This window comes from Balaenoptera physalus, assembly GCF_965194825.1.
Source record: "Balaenoptera physalus genome assembly, chromosome: 15".
Taxonomy (NCBI): domain Eukaryota; kingdom Metazoa; phylum Chordata; class Mammalia; order Artiodactyla; family Balaenopteridae; genus Balaenoptera; species Balaenoptera physalus.
The window spans coordinates 60,001,682-60,022,064 of record NC_138894.1 but is presented as its reverse complement, the minus strand read 5'-3'; the positions used below and the strand labels follow the sequence as shown (position 1 = coordinate 60,022,064).

Sequence of the window (20,383 nt, the reverse complement as noted above, 5' to 3'; positions counted from 1 at the left end):
CTGTTCACTGGAGCCCAGGGGAACGTGAGGGGGTCAGGCCACACAGAGACAAGAGGGTAAAGGCTGTTTAGAATTTAGGGCCCCCAGCAAAAGTTCACAGATCTTCCCTGTCCTTTTCCTCTGCTACCATGACTTGGCCACTTCCTCCTTGCTCCTTTCCTACTCTTGCTGCTCCTTTCTCTCTCTCTCAATTAATAGACTTTATTATTTTTAGAGTAGTTTTGGATTCACAGCAAAACTGAACTGAAGGTACAGAGATTTCCCATATACCCCCTGACCCCACATACACTGAGCCTCCGCCACCATCAACATCTCCACCAGAGTGATACATTTCTTACAGTCGCTGAACTTACATTGACACATCATAATCACCCAATGTCCATAATTTACATTAATTTCACTCTTGGTGTCGGATACTCTATGGGTTTTGACAAATGTATGATGACACGTATCATACGGAGTGGTTTCACTGCCCGCCCCCCCCCCCCAATCCCCTGTGCTTCTCGCTTTTGATCCTTTTTCAACCTCAAGTCTTTCTGCCCCTGCAGGCCCCTTACCCTGTGGAGAGGTTGATGACCAGAAGAGGCCAGGAAGGGCCAGGGCAGGGGCCCCTCGTGTCTGGGTCTAAGCCGGGTTCCGCTCCTATGATTGCTAAGAAAAGGAAATCAAGACTTAGTTACCTGCCCGGGGTCCCAGGGCAAGTCTCCATGGAGCTGGAGTTAAACCCAGGCAGCGGGCTCCTGCCCTGGCTCTGACCCGTGCTCCACACCCTCTCTGGCTCGGGGAGACTCCGTCAGATCCTCACCTCTGCTGGATCAGGCTGGCTTGGCCTCCTGGGCTGGAGCCCCCATCCCCTGGTCGTGGTGGGACACCAGCCACTTGGCCTGCTGGTCTTTGGCTTCAGCTTTGTTGCCCGTCCCGCTCCTGGCGATAATCGGTTTAGGTATTTTTAATGAAACCAGTCTCTCTCAAGCCTGGGTCTATAGGGAAGGATCCATGAGACTGTCCTGGTCACTCTCCCTTCAGCCTAAAATTGCCTGAGCCACATGGGTTCAAGTGTGGTGCATATACTCTTTCAGGGATCGTCTCTCTGTCAGCCAGGGAGAGGGAACATAATTACCCCCGTTTTACCGGTGGAGAATGAAGAACAATGTGCACAAGGGGATACAACAAGGGGCCCGTGGGACACACCTCTGTCCTCTGGGCTGCCACCTCCCTCCCACGGCCCAGAGGGGACAGATGCTTGGAGGATGCTCACGGGCTGTTTTCGGTAACTGAGTCCTTAATCAGGGCAGAAAAACACCAGCACTAAGTGATAAGGCAAAATATTTCATCCCTGTCCTTGTTTGTTTGTTTGTTTTGTTTTTGTTTTTAGCTGTGCCACGTGGCTTGCGGGATCTTAGTTCCCCGACCAGGGATTGAACCTGCGCCCTCGGCAGTGAAAGCACGGAGTCCTAACTACTGGACTGCCAGGGAATTCCCTCCTGTCTTTTGTCTTATGATTTGAGTGCTGTCACAGTCTCTGTGTCTCTCTCCAGGCTCGCTGAGGGTCTGTCTGAGCCCTCAGCCACTATTAGTCCAGAAATTAGCTTCAAACATTCAAATATTAGCGTCACTGAGGCATTTGAACCCTTTTTGTTCTTTTCTTTATTTGAACTGTGCTGCTTCCCCAACCTGACCACCTGCACAGTGAACCCCCTAGGGTCCTTTTGCACCTGTGTTTTGTTTTTCCCTTAACTCATGGAGTTATTTCCCTGTGGAGGTAAAGACTCCCAATACCTTACGATTTTTGTTTCCTTCTCTAAAGAAGATGTGGTGTTCTCACCTGTCCTGTGGGTCACCGCCCACTTCTCTTCTGCCCATGAGCTCACACTCATGTCTCCAGCACAGCTGCCCTGAAGTCATCAGGCACCGAGGGGCAATTTAACAGAAAGCCAGACCTCTTTACACAATTTACGGTGTGCCCTGCAGGGCCCTGCGGCAGCCCTGGTTTTCCCGTCCACATCTGCGGTGGGCTCCCTGCTCCGTCCTGTCCCCTCTGACTGCAGCTCTGTACCGAGGTGGAGGATAGGTACAGCTGGGAAAATTCTGACCTGGAAATTCCTGAAGAATCTCCTTCCTGGCTGCCTGACTCTCTCTCAGATCCTATCCTAGGAACAGCTGTGATCCGAGCCTGCTTATTTTTTGACAACTAGGTTCCTTGTCATATCTTCAACTTTTATTTGTATTTTTAGAATTAAAAAAAAAAACACAAGGACTTCCCTGGCAGTCCGGTGGTTAAGACTCCACGCTTCCATGGCAGGGGCCATGGGTTCAATCCCTGCTCGGGGAACTAAGATCCCTCATGCCGCGCAGCATGGCCAAAAGACAAACAAACAAACAAAGCCACAAATAATACATAAATAATTCTCACTAGAAAAGATTCAAGCAAGACTTAAGTCTTAAGCATATGTATAAAAAATATTAAAGTCCTTTGTGTTCTTTTTCCACGTCCATCCCCAGCCTTAACTGCTACTAACAATTTGCTATGGATCCTTTCAAGCCTTTCTGTGTGCATTTGTTGCATGAATACTTATATACACACATATACACTGTAATAGGCATCTATTGGTGCATAACAAATTATCCCAAAACCTAGTGGCTTAAAACAACCAATATTTATTACCTCAGAGTTTCTCTGGGTTAAAAATCTGAATGCAGCTTAGTTGAGTGCTTCTGACTTAGGTTTTCTCATGAGTTTGCATCAAGCTGACAGGTGGGGCTTTGGTCTCATCTGAAGGTTCAACTGGAAGAGAATCCCTTCCAAGCTCACTCATGTTGCTGTTGGCTAGAGACATAAGTTCTTTGCCACATGGGCCTCTCCATAGGGCAACTTACAGCATGGAAGCTGGTTTCCTTCAGAGCAAGCAACTAAGAAAGCAAGAGGGGATGCCCAAAACAGAAGCCATACTGTTCTGTAACCTAATCTCAAAAATGACATCCCATCACTTTTGACATTTTCTGTTCGTTAAGAGAGAATCACTACGTCCAGCCCCCCATTTAATGGGAGGGAATGGTGTGAAGGGTCAGATACCAGAAGGTGGAGATTTATTATAAGCCAACTTAGAAGCCACCCACCCCCCTTCCCACCATACACACACACACAGAAATATGATCACCTTCTCTGGGAGGTCTACCCTTTTAAAAACTGAAGCTCCCATCTCTTAACTTCCTTCACCTTCCTCTGCTTTTTTTTCGTCTTTACAACAATTGTCACCTTCTAATAACTTAAATTACCTATATTTTATGTTTATTTCTTTCTCTCCTAATCAGAATGTAAGGTCCATGAGGGCAGAGGTTTTTTTGGTCTATTTTGTTCTCTGCTGTTTCCCCAGCATCTAGAACAGTGCTGGACACATTAGCATTCAACAAATGTTTGTTAATTAAATGCTATATGCATTGTTCTGTAATTTGCTTTTCCTACAAGTCAGCGTATATAAGGTTACATCATTCTTTTTACTGGCTGCTTAATATTCCACATCATGGGCCATTCCATACATTATTTAAAGCTTACCTTCTTGATGGACATTTACTTGTTTCTGTGTCCTCACCATTTAATGCTGCTGCAGACATCCTCATATATGCATCTTCATGCATTTGTATGAATAATTATGAAGAAATGCTTGTAGAAGTCCTGTAGTAACTTCAAGCCCTATCTTTTGTGGTTGAACCACATAAGGAGGGAATTACATAAGGACACTTTTCGTCTGTTTGTTGCTTGTTTGTTTTTACATAAGTCATGTTCACTGAATGCTTCACCTTCTTGTGCCTTGACGTTTAATTTTGCATGATCAGAAAATGCCTATGTAGTGACTTTAGGATTTCAGTTACCTGTTATCTGCTGGGGTCTGGTCATTTTTGCCGCCTATGTGTTAACTAATTTCCACAGAGTTAGAATACACTGAAAAGCATGGCATCCTGGTTTGTGCAAGGCATCAGGGAGAACTTGGAGATAAAACATTACTTTAGTTTTCTAGAAACTTGCCCTCTACTTGGGCATTAAAACATAAGTTAAATATAGACAATAATTCAAGCAGTGAATCAGAAATACGTGTGAGCAGTTCAAGGGCAAGAGAGGCCAACAGGAACTTGGTCAGGACAGGCTTTCTGGGGGGGATGGGGCTTGAGCTACACCTTGAGGGAGGAGAAGGACCTGGAAAGGAGGGCAAGGGAAGATGTTCTAGGTAGGTAACGAGTTATACCTAGAGGGCAGGGGAGGAAGAAGCAGTTCCCTGCTCAGCACTGAAATGCCACAGGAGTCTCCTTGGTTGATTCTGAATCCTTGCAGTAGCAGCTGGCAATGCCTGGGGATCATGACAAATACCCCGCATCATGAGTGGAAGGTCAGTGGGAGACTCAGTCAGAGTTTTCGTCTGAGGAATGCCAGGTAGCAGACAGTTGGCCAGTCATTGCTTCTGGAAAGCTTTGAATGATGGTTCCAGTGCCCAGTCTCTATCTGGCGACAGTTGGTGCCCAGTGTGACCCCCAAGGAGCTCCCCTCTAACCTCCTGTTCTCATCTTCTGCCCAGGACTCTGCATCAGTCACTCTCCCGCCCCTGCCAACCTCCATGGCACAAGCACACAATTTCCTGTTCAAAATTGTGTGTGCTCTGCCTCTGAGTATGGCATGGCTGACTGTAATCTGTTACGAAATCAAACCACTGCCCTGGCTTACCCTCTAGGGCCAAATAACCCTCATGTAGAGAGATTTCTGCAGGACACATAGGCCTGCCCATCTCCCTTTGTCATTGTTCTGACAATGTCATCCGCTTGCTTTGGGAGAAACCCCAACAGCCTGACTCGCCCCATTGCAACCCTCGCTTTAATCTCAGCTATGAAAAGGGTGGAAACATGGAAACCAAAATGAAGGTCAGAGTGCTCGAGCCCCCATCTGTCCTGAGGATGACACTGCTGCTGCAGTACCCCCAGCACAGAGTAGGAGCTCTGTGCTGTAGGAACAAATATAGGAACAAATATAGGAACAAATATGTGATGAAAGTAGGAACAAATATGTGATGAAAAACTGGGTAGTAGTACTATAATGATCCTCCTTTTAGAAGAGCCCCAGCAAGGCAGCTCTGTTTCTTCCCAGTGCACTTCATCCGGGTGGAACAGTTGAAAATGAACAACATGAAGCTGCCTGGAAAGGGAAGCCTTAGGGGCAGCCTCGGGCTATGAGGGGGTTGGGAGCCTTGCCACCGGGCCTGGGTGCTCACCAGTCGGGATGGGGCAGAGGAGTGCAGAAGGGGTGATTTGGCTGGTTTGTCTGCCCCAAACGTTTCCCCTTACTTTTGATTCCAACTGGCACATCCACTTTCTCTTACTGATCTGCAGCCTCTGGGTGTCACCTTACAGCTTCCAGGAGCCCCACTGTGGCTGCCTAAATTATGTCAAGTTCCCCTCCCTCAGCCAACTTTGCCCTCTTGTTTAAAGACTTTTCAAAGCACTTTCAAAGTTGCTTTTTCATTTGGTCAATTTTAACTGACATGTTATTGGATTTTTTTTTTTAACTTAACCTATTGGGACAACTACACAGTTCTCCTAGGGAAATAACAGAATTTTTTAAAAAATGAAAAAGTCTCTGAAGACCGATCGTATCTTGCTGACCAGCCAACCTGAGCTAATTGTTTCATTAGGATGGACAGGTCTGGCGTTACAACACCAGGGGGCACCAGTGACTAAATCACCTAGATAAACTGCCCTTGCTAAGAAATTCTCTCTCTTCATTTGGTTGCTTCATTCTTGTCCTTTCTATCACCTCAAGAAGAGACAGAAGACAACTTGCATGAAGTTGGTGGGCAGGTGCAGGTGAGGTGGGCTGTGTGTCCAAGGGTAGCTGTTGCTAAGGGTAGTGGGACAGAGGATTCAGAGTTGAGTGCTGTTGCCTGGAGTCTGGGAGGCTCTGAGGATTTTCAGGCATTGTTAGTAATAACTCAGTTAATGGATTTGTCACCATGACCAGGCTGTGGTGGAGCTTTCTCGTTTGTTTATATTGTCTGAGAAAGCTCCCCTCCCATCAGCGCACATGCTCCCCCATCCCCACACCCCTGCCTTTGGTTCTGTGGGCATCTTCAGCTCCATAATTCATTTGAACTCTTCAAGCCTGGGTTGGGAAGGAGGGGGAGTGGAGTCTGCACTGTCCCTCCCTCTAGGTCAGGGACCAGGCCCTGAAACTGTGTGTGTGTGTGTGTTTTAATAGACTTTAACTTTTAGAGCAGTTTTAGGTTCACAGCAAAATTGAGGAGCAAGTACAGAGATTTCCAATATACCCTCCTATCCCCAGCCACGGACAGCCTCCCTCACTATCAAGTCCCCACCAGAGTGATACATTTGTTACAATCAGTGAACTTAAATTGATACATCATTATCCCTCAGTTTACATTAGGGTTCCCTCTTGGTGTAGGACATACTGTGGGTTTGGACAAATGTACAGTGTGTTGTATCCACCATTATAGTATCATACGGTTAGTTTCACTGCCCTAAAAATCCTCTGTGCTTTGGCTGTTCATCCCTGCCTCCCCTCAACCCCTGGCAATCACTGATCTTTTTACTGTCTCTGTGGTTCTGCTTTTCCAGAAAGTCATATAGTTGGAATCATACAATATATATAGTCTTTTCAGATTGCCTTCTTTCACTTAGTAATGTTCATAAGTTTCCTCCATGTCTTTCATGGGTTAATAACTAATGTATTTTTAGTGCTGAATAATACTCCATTGTATGAATTTACCACAGTTTATTTAGCCGTTCACCTACTAAAGGACATCTTAGTTGTTTCCAAGTTTTCATAATTATGTATAAAACTGCTGTAGACATCCGTGTGCTGGTTTTTGTGTAGACATACATTTTCAGCTAATTTGGGTAAATGCCAGGAGTGTGATTGCTGGATTGTAAGCTAAGAGTATGTTTAGTTTTGTAAGAAACTACCAAACTGTCTTCCATAGTGGAAGACATTTTTCATTCCCACTAGGAATGAATGAGAATTCCTGTTGCTCCATATCCTCACCAGCATTTGGTGTTGTCAGTGTTTTAGATTTTGACCATTCTAAAACGTGTGTAGTGGTATCTTGTTTTAATTTGCAATTCCCTAATGACATATGATGTGGAGCATCTTCTCATATGCTTGTATGCTATCTGTATATCTTCTTTGGTGAGGTTTCTGCTCAAATCTTTTGCCTATTTTTTAATTGGGTTGTTCATTTTCTTACTGTTGTGTTTTAAGGGTTCTTGCATATTTTGGATAAGCTTTTATCAGATAAGTCTTGTGCAAATATTTTCTCCCAGTCTGTGGCTTATCTTCTCATTCTCTTGACAGTGTCTTTTGCAGAGCAAAAAATTTTAATTTTAATGAAGTCCAGCTTATCAATTATTTCTTTCATTAATCATGCCTTTGGTGTTATATTTAAAAAGTCATTGCCATATCCAAGGGCACCTAGATTTCCTCCTATGTTATCTTCTAGGAGTTTCATAGTTTTGAGTTTTATATTTAGGTTTATGACCCATTTAGAGTTAATTTTTGTGAAGGGTGTAAAATCTGTGTCTAGGTTCATTTTTTTTTTTTTTTTTGCATTGGATGTCCAGTTGTTCCAGCACCATTTGTTGAAAAGACTATCTTTGCTCCTTTGTATTGCCTTTGCTCCTTTGTCGAAAATCAGTTGTATGTTTATGGAGGTCTATTTCTGGGTTCTCTATTCTGTGCCATTGATCTGTTTGTCTGTTCTTTCACCAGTACACACTGCCTTGATTACTATAGCTTTACAGTAAATCTTGAAGTCAGGTAGTGTTGGTTGTCCAACACTTCTTCAATATTGTGTTGGCTATTCTGGGTCTTTTGCATCTCCATGTGAACTTTAGAATCAGTTTGTCAGTCTCCACAAAATAATTTCCTGGGATTTTGATTGAGATTTCAGTGAATCTATAGATCACACTGAGAAGAACTGTCCTCCTTACAACATTGAGACTTCCTACCCATGAACATGGAATATCTTTACATGTATTTAGATCTGTTTTTGTTTCTTTCATCAGTTTTGTAGTTTTCCTCATAGTCTTGTACATATTTTCTTAGATTTATACCTAAGTATTTCATTTTTTAGGTGCTAATGCAAATGATATCATGTTCTTAATTTTAAATTCCTCTTAATCATTATTGATAAATAGGAAAGTGATTGGCTTTGTATAGTAGCCTTGTATCCTACAACATTGCTATAATCACTTATTAGTTCCAGTTTTTTGGTCAGTTCTTTCAGATTTTCTGATAGATAATCATGTCATCTGCAAACAAAGACAGTTTTATTTCTTCCTTTCTAAGCACTATACCTTTTACCTCCTTTTCTTGTCTTATTGCATTAGCTAGTACTTCCAATGCAATATTGAAAAGGAGTGGTGAGAGGGGACATCCGTGCCTTGTTCTTGGAACTAGAAAGCTTCTGGTTTCTTACCATTAAGCGTGATGTTAGTTGTAGGTTTTTGTTCTTTATCAAGTTAAGGCAGTTCCCCTCTATTTCTTTGTTGCTGAGAGATTTTATTATGAATGGGTGTTGGATTTTGTCAAATGCTTTTTTTTTTTTTTGCATTGATTGATAGCCTTTGTGATTTTTCTTCTTTAGCCTGTTGATGTGATGGATTACATTAACTGATTTTCAAATATTGAACTAGCCTTGCATACCTGAGATAAATCACACTTTGTCATGATATATATTTCTTTTTATACATTGTTGGATTCAATTTGGTAGTATTTTCTTGAGGATTTCTACATCTATATTTGTGAGAGATATTGGTCTGCAGTTGTCTTTTCTTGTAATGGCTTTGTTGGTTTTGGTGTTAGGGTAATGCTGGTCTCATAAAAGGAGTTAGGAAATGTTTCCTTTGCTTCCATCTTCTAGAAGATATTGTAGAGGATTGGTATAATTTCTTCCTTAAGTGTGTGGTCCTGGAATTCACTAGTGAACCTATCTGAGCCTGGTACTATCTGTCTTGGAAGGCTATTAGTTACTGATTTTATTTCTTTAATAGATATAGATCTTTTACACTGTATTACATGTGTGAGTTTTGGCAGATTGTATCTTTCAAGGATGCTTTTGCTGCATCCTGCTAATTATGAAAAGTTGTATTTTCATTTTCAATCAGTTCAAAATATTTTAGAATTTCTCATGAGATTTCTTCTTTGACCCATGTGTTACTTAGCAGTATGTTATTTAATTTCCAAGTATTTGGGAATTTTTCCAAATATGTTTCTTTTATCGATTTCTGATTTAATTCCACTGTGGTCTGAGAACAGATATTGTATGACTTCTATTATTTTAAAATTGTTAAGATGTGTTTTATGCCTCAGATTGTGCTCTGTCTTGGTAAATGTTCCATGTGAGCTTGAGAAGAATGTGTGTTCTGCTGTTGTTGGATGAGGCAGTCAATAAATATCCAGTTGATTAATGTGACTGTTGACTTCAACTATGTCCTTACTGATTTTCTGCCTTCTGTATCTGTCCATTTCTGATAGAGGGGTGTTAAAGTCTTTAACCATAATAGTTGGTTCATCTATTTCTCCTTGCAGTTTGCTGTTTTTGCCTTACGTATTTTGGTGCTCTGTTGTTAGGTGCATACACATTAAGGATTTTAATGTCTTCTTGGAGAATTGACCCCTTTATCATTGTGCCCTTTGATGTCTCTGATAACTTTCCTTGCTCTGAAGTCTGCCCTGTCAGAAATTAATATAGCTACTCCTGCTTTCTTTTGATTAGTGTTAACATCGTATATCTTTCTCCATAACTTTATAATCTATATGTGTCTTATATTTGAAGTGTGTTTCTTGGAGATGATATGTACTGGGTCTTGTTTTGTGATCCATTCTGACAATCCCTGTATTCTAATTGGTGTATTTAGACCATTGACATTTAAATTGATTATCAGCATAGTTGGATTAATGACTACCTTTTTTGCTCTTGTCTTCCATTTGATGCCCTTGTTCTCTGTTCCTATTTTTGTCTTCAACATTCTTTCCACCTTTTGTGGTTTTAATTGAACATTTTATATGATTCCATTTTCTCTCTTTTCTTAGCATATCAGTTCTTCTCCTCCTCCCCCTTCCTCTCCCCCTCATCCCCATCCCCCTCATCCCCCTCCTCAACCCCTCCTCCTCCTCCTCCTCTTTTCTTATTTTAGTGCTTACCCTAGAGTTTGCAATATACATTTACAACTAATCCAAGTCCACTTTCAAACAACACTCTAATACTTCATAGGTAGTGCAAGTACCTTATAATAACAAAATACTCCTAGTTCCTCTGTCCCACTCCTTATATTGTTGTAGTCATTCATTTCACTTATACGTAAGCATATATTTTCTATACATATATATAAGCATAATAATTGAAAACATTGTCTCTATTATTATTTTGAAAAATTGTTATCTGTTAGATCAAGTAAGAATTTAAAAACTAAATGTTTTATTTTAGTGTCACTTATTCCTTCTCTGATGCTCTTCCTTTCTTTATGTAGATCAGTTTTTGACTGATATCATTTTCCTTCTTTCTGAAGAACTATTTTTTTTTAAGTTGTAAAATATTTTTTATTGTAAAAACAGAGTCAATAGAGGTTGACAACATAAATGTTATCTCAGAACATTTCCCCTTGGTTCCTGAATTTGCTAGGTTCCTATGTACCAGCAAGTCTCCATTAGCACTTCTCAGATTTCATGGTCCTTTTTGGATATGTTTATTGATTATATGTAAATATTGCTTAGAAACAGAAGTCCATATGATATTTAAACAAACAAACAAAACCTGTCGTGCCTTTCTTTCACATTTCCTACAGGGAGATCTATATATCTCAGGTGCTTTCACAATTTAAAAGTAAAGTTAGTGCCTTAACCAAACCAAAGAATCCTCCATCACAAGTTATTAAATCGAACCTCTCATGACATTTGCAATATATCCAGATTTAAAGATTTTAAAACAAAAGAATTTAGAATTAAAAACAAACTTCAGACTGATTTTTCATATTTGAAAGACTACAGTTATTTACAGCATACAAATGGAGAGAGTAGTGCAAAATGCATCAAGTTTTATATGATAAATATACTTTCAACCTAATGGCTGCTTCAAAAGCAGAGTGAAAAATTACCTCTTCTTAAAAGCAATCTAGACTGACTCAATAAAGTTCACAATTTAGAAAGATCAATTGTTACTCTATTTCCATAGATTGCAAAATGATTTCAGAAACAGATTCAACATACAATTGTTTTACAAAAATAGAAATATTGTTTGGGACTTACAAAACTTTATAAAATATAACACTATATTTGTAAATTCAAGATAGTTGCACACTGAAATAGAAAATACTTCCAGAAATATGAAGTCTAGTCAAACTTAACTGGTCTCTCCTAACCATTCTCATACATTATTTCTTCCAAATCTTCAACCTAAGTAGATCCGTGCTCCAGCATGAGATTTTTTTTAAAGAGATTGGTTAATTTCAAGAAGTTGTATAAGATTTTTCATTCTAGAAATAATGTTAAAGCAGATGAATTTACACCTAAAAATATGTCTTATTAAAAGTAGAAATAATGCAATGACAATTTGTATTTGATAAATTTCAAACCGAATTCCTCAGAATGACAATTATAATTTGGTACCTACAAAAAGTAAAAATACACAGTAATCACAACTATTTTATGGAAAAATATTTATTCATATGGAATAAAGAACCTCTAAATTTAGTTATTTGTAGCTGTCAAATGAGAAGTATTTTCTAATTACACCCATTTATAACATTCATTTTACACCTCAAAGAGCACCAGTGTATTTTTAAAACAAACTAAAAAGTGAGACGGTAGGGGCTTATTACATGCAACAGTGCTATTATGATAAGGCACCACCTGCTATATGAAAAAGCCAAACAAAGTATTTCCAAAGCATGTATTTCTGTAACTGGTGTCTTAACCTTTATATAGGATGGTTAGAAAAAAGCTAATAACATTATTAGCTAACCACGTCATACTCCTTTTCCATCATTCTTTGCTTTTAGTTTTTCCATATTACAGAACATATAATAAACAACAGTATAGTACGTGATATGTTAAATAAACATCTTTTCCCAACCATTCAAGAAAATAGTGTAGAATTAAAACAAGAATAAGAAACCAAAAAATTTTCTGATATATTCGCAATAGTCTATCCCTATAGAAGAATAGGGAGCTGGGTGAGGTGAGGAGAGAGTGGCAGCAGCAGTTGGGGTTGGGGATTGGTAAAAGGACCTATTTTCTATAGAATATATTGAGGCACATAGGTTAAAAGTTTCTCAGGCAAATTCACGGCTAGAGCAAAATTGACAGAAAGCTCAGGATTTTACATTCCCCCCAGAGCTGATTTCTCAGATAGTCACATCCGATTAAATATTTCAAAATATGCCTTTAGTCACTGCTATCATCATCATCATCATCATCATCATCATCATCATCAGATACATCATTTAAAGGAGACTTCAATGACTGACTATAAGAGTCCGATCTAGTAGGCTGGCACCTGGCCATGTCCCCAGTAGAAAGCAGGTCATAGTAGAAGTCACAAATCCTCACAGGCTTAGAGGACTGGCTGGGAAGAAGAAGTCTCTTTTCAGAGCAGGGCCCACAGACAACAGAACCACATTTGCGGCAGTGGTGACGACGATTAACAGGTGTGAATTTTGCTCTCTGACAGCGCATACATACAGTTGCCTCAGAGTCAGGAACCCAGACAGCAGCATGTTCATTACCGGGTGTCTTCCCACTTTGGGAGAGCAAATCAGTAACACGTTTACTTATGTGATTCATCCATTCTGATTTCTCAGTGGCAGTGGCAGAATAAACTGCAAATGATTTAGTTGGTGTCTTGATCAGCCATCCATTCCTCAAGTCTCCCTCATCTTTGATAGAATCAATTGTGACATTTTCCAGGGGAATACTATGTTATTTGTTATATTTTTTCTTCTGGATGACAATATTGCCATATACAAGAATATCATTAAATAAGAAAAACTGCCTTGCTTTAGGCTTTTTTCTGCACAACTTAGTCAATACTCCTTCTCCAATAAGAACCCGTCCAGGTATAGTTAAGGGTTGGCCAGCAGCTCCAAAACAGTTTTCTACTATATTTTTACATCTAGTATTTGCTTCACTGTTTGCCAAGCGATCCACCATCTTTTGCTAATAGCCTCCAAACTTGGGAACTCCACACTCCAGAGGCCCTCCTTTCCACATGCTGCCTCTCCCCTTCTGCCTGAAGAACTTCTTTTAACATTTCTTGCAAGGCAGGTCTATTGGCAACAAATTCCTTCAATTTTTATTTGTCTGAGAAAGTCTTTATTTCTCCTTCACTTTTGAAGGATAATTTCACAGGCTACAGAATTCTGCAATTTTTTTTTCCCTCTCAGTACTTTAAATATTTCACTGTACTCTCTTCTTGCTTATGTGGTTTCTGAGAAGAAGTCAGATGTAATTCTTATCTTTGCTTCTCTGTAGGTAAGGTGTTATTTCCTTCTGGTTTCTTTCAGGATTATTTTTCTTTATCTTTGATTTTATGCAGCTTGTATATGATATGCCTAGGTGTAGTTTGTTATTGGTTTTGATTTTTGTCATTTATCCTGCTTGGTGTTCTCTAAGCTTACTGGGTCTGTGGTTTGGTGTCTGACTTTAATTTGAGGGCACTCTCAGTCATTTTTGCTTCAAATATTTCTTTTGTTCATTTTTCCCTTTTTTCTCCTTCTAGTATTCCAATAGACATATGTTACACCTTTTGTAATCATTCCACATTTCTTAGATATTCTTTTCCTTTTTTTTCAGTATGTTTCCCTTGCTTTTCTGTTTTGGAAGTTTCTATTTACATATCCTCAGGCTCAGAGATTCTTTTCTCAGTTATGTCCATTCTACTAATGGGCCCATCAGTGACCTTCTTCGTTTCTGTTACAGTGTTTTTGAGTTCCAGCATTTCCTTCTGAGTCTTTCTTAGAATTTCCATCTCTCTGCTTGCCCATCTGTTCTTACATGCTGTCTACTTTATTGATTAGAGCCTGTAACATATCAATCATAGTTGTTGTAAATTCCTGGTCTGGTTATTCTAACATCCCTGCCATGTCTCAGTCTGGTTCTGCTGCTTGCCCTGTCTCTTCAAACTGTTTTTTGCCGTTTAGTATGCCTTGTAATTTTTTTTTTTTTTTTTCTGATCGTCAGACATGATGTGTTGGGTAACAGGAACTGCAATAAAAGGCCTTTAGTAACATGGTGCTAAGGTGTTGGGGGAGGGGAAGCATTCTGTAGTCCTATGATTAGATCTTAGTCTTTCTGTGAGCCTGTGCCTCTGAACTATGAGCCTTAGACATGTTTCTCAGGGTCCCCCCCCACCTCCACCTATGTGGGACAGGATAGCTAGCATGGACTGGAGTTGGGTATTTCCCTTCCCCCATGTTGCTTAGGATCTGATAAAACTACAATAGTTCAGTCTGTGGCGAAATCGCTTCTCCTGAGAGTAGGCCTTGTTAAGCACAGGGTGCTCTGGTATGTTTCAAAATCCTTTCCCTCTCCCCCTGTCATAAGCAGGAGGGAATTTTTCTCCAGTATTCACTGTGAGAAACCTGGTCAGACAACTAGAGGTAAAGCTCCCCCAAGTGCGGGGACCCCTATGACGGGGTCAGCCTAGAGTCTTTGACTCTCAGACCTGTCCACTCTGGGACCCCAGCAGTTCGCCAATTTCAGTGCCAGCTTCCCTACCCTGCGCTGGTTTCCACGGGGCTGCAGCTCGGGAGTTTCTGCTCCACTAAGTTGTGATTCATATAGTTACCTGTCTGCCTCTCCCTCAGGGCAGCGGTTTGCCCTGTGACCTTACTTCTCTGATAAATCTTAAGAAGAGTTGTTGATTTTCCAGTTTGTTCAGCTTTTTACTCATTAGGGCAGACCAACAACTTCCAAGCTCCTTACGTGCTGGACTGGAAACCGAGACAGTTTACGTCTTCTTCGCCTTTGATGTCCTACACCAAGGACAACGAAGTGATGTGGACAAAACAAAGACATCCAAGCATGGCCTTTGTGCCTTTGAACCCAGATTTTGGATTTGAAAGGGGCCTTGGAGGTCACCTCATTCAGTCTCCTTGTTTTCAGATGAGCATCTTGATAGGCTGTACTGTGGGCATTCCTCTCTCGGGAATATTCCCACATTTCAGCAGAGTAATAGAGTGAACTGAGTACGGGGGACCCATTTGGGTTCAACATCCAAATGAACTTTCTTCAGAGAAACCAATTAAGTTCTACGGTCAGTGTTCTACTCCCTGAAAGGAAATTTCAGTGTGATTTTTATTTATCCATAAACTGGTTATCTCCGTATGGTGGTTTGATGGATGATTTTAGTTCTGTGTGAGGGGATGGTGGGTGATCTTTCATTTTTCTTTTTTTGTCTTTCTCCATTTTCCAAATTCTAACGAATGAACATGTGTTCCTTTTACAAGCAGCACAAAATAAGGTAATGTTTTAGGCTGTGACCATTTGGAAGCCTCGCCTCTGTGCTTCATTACAGTCTGCAAGATGAACGTTCACCGGCGCTGCGAGACCAACGTGGCCCCCAACTGTGGCGTGGACGCCAGGGGCATTGCCAAAGTGCTGGCCGACCTGGGCGTCACTCCAGACAAAATCACCAATAGTGGCCAGAGGAGGAAAAAGGTAACTGGCTCTTTGGTGGTGTTTCTGGAGCTCTTTGTGAGCCAGCATCTCTGTGTTGGCTTCCCGAGTGTCACTTGGAGCGAAGTTCTGAGACTGCTGGGTTTGAGACACTGGACTTGAAGCAGCACGTGCTTCAAGAAAAAAGAAAAGGTCAGGCAGGTAACATGAAAGTCTCCTTCGGTTCCAGAGGTGGGGAAAAGCTAAGCAAGTCTCAAGTGTGGTGTTTCTTAGGGGAACATCAGCTTCAAAATGAGGACTCTGGAATTCCCTCCAGAAGAGACTCAACTCTAGACAGGGAAATAGACTGATCTGCCTCCAGGACTGGCATGAAAGCAATGTCAGTGCTCAGACTTTGCCTCTGGTATCACTTTAATGAGGATAAATGGATGAAGAGCTGGAACCACATTCTTTTCTAGGGAGCAAGCCAAGAAGATTTGTGATAGTGCCAGCACTCGGCTGCCCGAGGAATATTGTTATGTCCCGCGACATGAAACATCTGGGCCTGTCTTTGGAGACCAAAGCCCTGTCTCTATCCATGTGACATTCTGAATGTCAGTAGGAAGAGATCCATTTGCTAAAATGTTATTTTGGTAAGTCAGGGCCCACAGATGTAAATAGAGCTAAAGGTATCCGTAGCATTTTGTTTGAAGGCCCTTCTTAGCCTTGGCTCCTAGCCTAGAAAATGTAAGAATTCTCTGAAAGACTAAGTTATGAGAAAATTGGAACCATGTTAACTGGGCAAGAAATCCTGGTGGGGGTGGGTGGCCCTTGTTGCCCAGTATCAGGCATTTTTTTTTTTTTTACTAGAAAACAAGCCTGACTCTGGGGCCTCTCCAACTTGACTCCTAAATGTTGTCCCTGAATTTTCCCTTGAAATACCTTCTGAAGGGCATTTTAGAAGCTGCCCACGCCTTTTCCCTGCTGCCTCTCAGAGGAGCCTTTTCCCTTGAATGGGAAGGTTTGGGTTGTTTCCATCTTCTTAGACTGCTTCTTCCTTACCTTTCAATAAACAAAGCAGTTTTTTAAGGATTGGAGAAAAAAACATTCTCTTCTCTGGTTAACTGTGAGATTTTGTGCTTCTGGGGGCTCTTCTCAGCTCTGTCAGTCCAACTGGTGGAAACAGGACTTCAGTTATTGACCCAAGACATTGGAGTTGCAAGCAGAATGTCAGCACCCAGAATGCTGGGGCCCCACCGAGGAGGCGGGTTAGACGAACACCCTGCGATGACAGTGTTGAACACACACATTTATGAGCTCCACAGAGAGCCCTGCTCAGGGGACGTGATATGGTTTCTTGCTAGAAGCAAACTGAGGCAGAATCCTTATTGTCCTGAAACATTTCAGAGAAAACTCAGTACCTGCCCCCTCCCCTGTATTTACATGGGCCATAATGGCAGTAGCCAGGCATTGTCTATCTGTCCTGGATTTGGGAGATCCTGGAGGTAAGAAGCCAACATGGAGAAATTTAGGAAGGAACAAAGTCAAAGACTAAAGGACTTCAGTCCTGATATTTTTATTGCTTTGATGCTTCTAATGCAAAAGCTGGAAAAAGTCAAGTGAACCAAATAGTAGCTCAAGTTAGTACAAGAGGATGGGAGACAAGTGCCCTTGGCCAGAAGCTTAAAGGGCTTTTTTGCAGGAGCATCAGGCTTGCTAGAGCTTTGGTTCCCTTCACATTGCCCCTTGCAAGTAGTCCATCATTCAGAAAGAACGTGTGTGCACAGCAGGTAGATCAAGAGTAAAAGGGAGCAGAAGGGCTTGCAATCTCTGAGTCTAAACCTCTGACTTAAATGGGAACTTAAAATGGATATGCCAGCATCTATGCCAGGAAGTAGACTTCACTGGGGGTGTCCTGCTAAAATTTGCCAATTGCCGACAAATACCGATACGCCTGAAGATGTTTATTGAGCTTCTGTTATGTGTATCACTCTGTGCAATCACCAGGGGCAATACAAATACTAGATAGGGTCTTACTTTCAAAGAACCTACAGTCTACCTGAGTAGAGAGCCCCAAACTAAATAAAGCTGAACAAGGTAATGAGTAAATGGCAAGCGGCTGTTAGAGGCAAGTGTCAAGTCGCTCTGGATGAGGTAACTTGCATTTCTTGGGTAGGCAGAGGAGGTTTCATGGAAGGGGTAAGGTTGGGCTTTGCTTGGAAAGGTCAGCTGTATTTGGATAGAATAAAAATCAAGCAAACTGACATCTCTTGTGTTCTTCGCTTTAACTGGCAAATGAAACCTTGAGTCTCTGCCTTCAAATTGTCAATTCAGCAACTGCTACTGTGCGCCAGGGACTCCTAGGGCCCCTGGCATCGTTTCTTGATGCTTTTGACCTCAGGGAAACTCCCCACACTCCCTTCTGATCCCTCTCTCCCCTCGTTCTCTCCCTCTCTCTAGCTCATTGCTGGTGCTGAGTCCCCACAGCCTGCTTCTGGAAGCTCACCGTCTGAGGAAGATCGATCCAAGTCGGCCCCCACCTCCCCTTGTGACCAAGGTGAGACTCTCAGATTTGCTTCTTTACCTCTGAGCTCTGTCCTTGGAAGGACGAGGGAGCCCGAGGCCTCTTCATCCAAGAATGGCCTTGTGAGCAGAAACAGCCAGCAGCCCTGGAGCATCTCCAGATGACCTTTCCCGGCTGACTCCTTAGCTGTGCTTTCCCTCTACAAGGCTTTCTTGAGGGTGAGGTACTAAATGGCTGTGCCAGCCTGAAATCCACCCCCCCCAGGCAGAGTGAGAGAGAGAGAGCTGGGGTGCTGTGGTTCTTTCTTTTCTTTTGCCTCTCCCTGTTTCCACGTTCAGGAGAGGGAGAAGCCCTTCTCTTACCCCGCTGCCCAGCGTCTGCTCCCAGGCCTGTCAGCACTGCTCAGTTGAGTCTGACTTCCTTCCTCCCTGACTCTCATCATGGTACCCGAAACCTGAGAACAGGGCAGGAGTCGGGGGATGGGTGGGGATAGGAAGGTGAAGCTGGCGAAGAGTCTGGGAGAAGCAGTGGGGAGGAAGCCAGCTCTAGGACTGAATCCCCTCTAGAGCTCAGCTCAGGACATTTCCTTCCCTGTCAGAAGGTGCTGAAAGTCATCAAAGGTTTCTGAATTCTACAGGCATCCAAGGATGCCGAGGCTGAGGAGGGACTTACACGTTTAAGACCTTCCCCTCTGGTGACCACAACCAGATCTCACTGGGAAGGGATTTTTGCATCGGCAGAACATTCACAATCATTAATGAATCATAACAGTAGTGCCTTGATGTTCTGTAGCCCCTTTTCTTTCGTCTTCCTTATCCTAATTTTATGCTCACGCCAACTCTCTTGTCCATGCTCCCTTACTGTCCCCAGGTTACAGGGTGGGAAGTGGAAGGCAGAGAGTTGAAAAGGTTTGTCCAAAGGTCAGGAACTAAGTCAGTGGTAAGGGTGAGACTGCGCCCCTCCTGGCACAGGGACCCCGTTCTCAGAATCCATGCCATCGAACCCCCCCTGGGGGTCATCACTGTGACCCAGCCCTTCTTACCTAGGAGTAAATAAAACAGCTGCAAGGGGGTGTGCCAGTCCTGAGGCCACAAAATAATTGGTCTGAGTCCCTCTTCATGCTGCTCTGGTATACTTTCTGCATCTTTATACTCTGCTTCATTTCAAAAGAGGTTTGACCCATCTGTTAGTAAGCTGATGGTACTCTGGGGCCTCCAAGCAAGCAGGTACTATCCCGGCCCAGTGTGGGTATTTTCATGTTTCCCTTTTTAAATGCTGAGAGCTCCTTTGAGAGCTTCAAGGAGACAGGGTCATCTGGTAAAGAGACCCCAAGTAAGGGATGAGGTGCCCGGGTTCCTAGGCCTGGTCCCTGCCCAGAGTGCTGTCCAGCCTTGGCAGGACAGCGTGCCCCTCAAGACCTCTCTTTGGCCCCAGTCAGTGCAAGTACGGCATTCCCCAGCAGTGTTGTGAGCACAAAGGGACGTGAAAACCCTCTTAGCAAGACATGGCATTATTGCAGAGCAGAAATAAGGCGCTATTCCTCTTCCCTCTGTTGTAAGAACACATAGAAAGACATTGTCTTCAAGTGTTAATATCCCCAAGCATCCAAGTTCTGTCTTCCAAAATCCATTTATTAACTTGCCTTGGAAGTTATGCTGAGAAGCTCTGTGCTGAGACCAAAAGTTATACTTAGTTAAGAGTAAGAGATAGAAAACTGCAGAATTGGCGTGGGCATATCTGTAGACTCGGAAGCTGTCTTCACCCCTCCCCTCTACCCTGTCCCGACACATCTCAGAGGAGTCAAACTCCAGATCTAAGGAAGATCTCCAGGTTCCTGGAGTGAGCTCTCATGGGCCTCAGTCCTTCTGAAAAGAAGCCAAAGTTGTCTTTATGTCAAGCAGCACGTGGTCACTAATGCGTGATTCTGATTCCCAAGGGTCAGTAGTTTGTGTTCCCCTCCTGTGATCCCAGTTATTCACGAGCATCTTTTAAAAATGGGTTATGCTTAAGATGCCCATTTCTACACAGAGGAGTGTACGTCTTGGTGAATATATAGCTAACAATAAAGCTTCCTCAAATAGAAAAGGTCAAAGGATCATCCAGCCTTATCATCCCCAGGTAATTCAGGTCACATATTCTGGAGGGGCACAAGGCTGTATCATAGTTGTGAAATTGTACTGAGGAATCCCTGTCCCGTCCAAGATAAATTT

General features: G+C 42.3%; 1 protein-coding gene and 1 pseudogene across 5 annotated transcripts in view; one reads left to right on the top strand and one right to left on the bottom strand.

Moving 5' to 3' along the window:
• PRKCE (protein kinase C epsilon) overlaps positions 1-20,383 on the top strand; it is a 603,195-nt gene that overhangs the window by 327,050 nt on the left and 255,762 nt on the right. For all 4 annotated transcript variants that reach the window (XM_082427721.1, XM_082427720.1, XM_082427722.1 and 1 more), the window contains 2 exons: positions 15,570-15,712; positions 18,110-18,206. In XM_082427721.1, the coding sequence (XP_082283847.1) occupies positions 15,570-15,712; positions 18,110-18,206 (240 nt within the window). The remainder of the gene's footprint in view (positions 1-15,569; positions 15,713-18,109; positions 18,207-20,383) is intronic.
• On the bottom strand, positions 7,592-15,550 carry LOC309644224 (pleckstrin homology domain-containing family F member 2 pseudogene; annotated as a pseudogene). The gene has a single exon. The product of its transcript is annotated as a pleckstrin homology domain-containing family F member 2 pseudogene (transcript).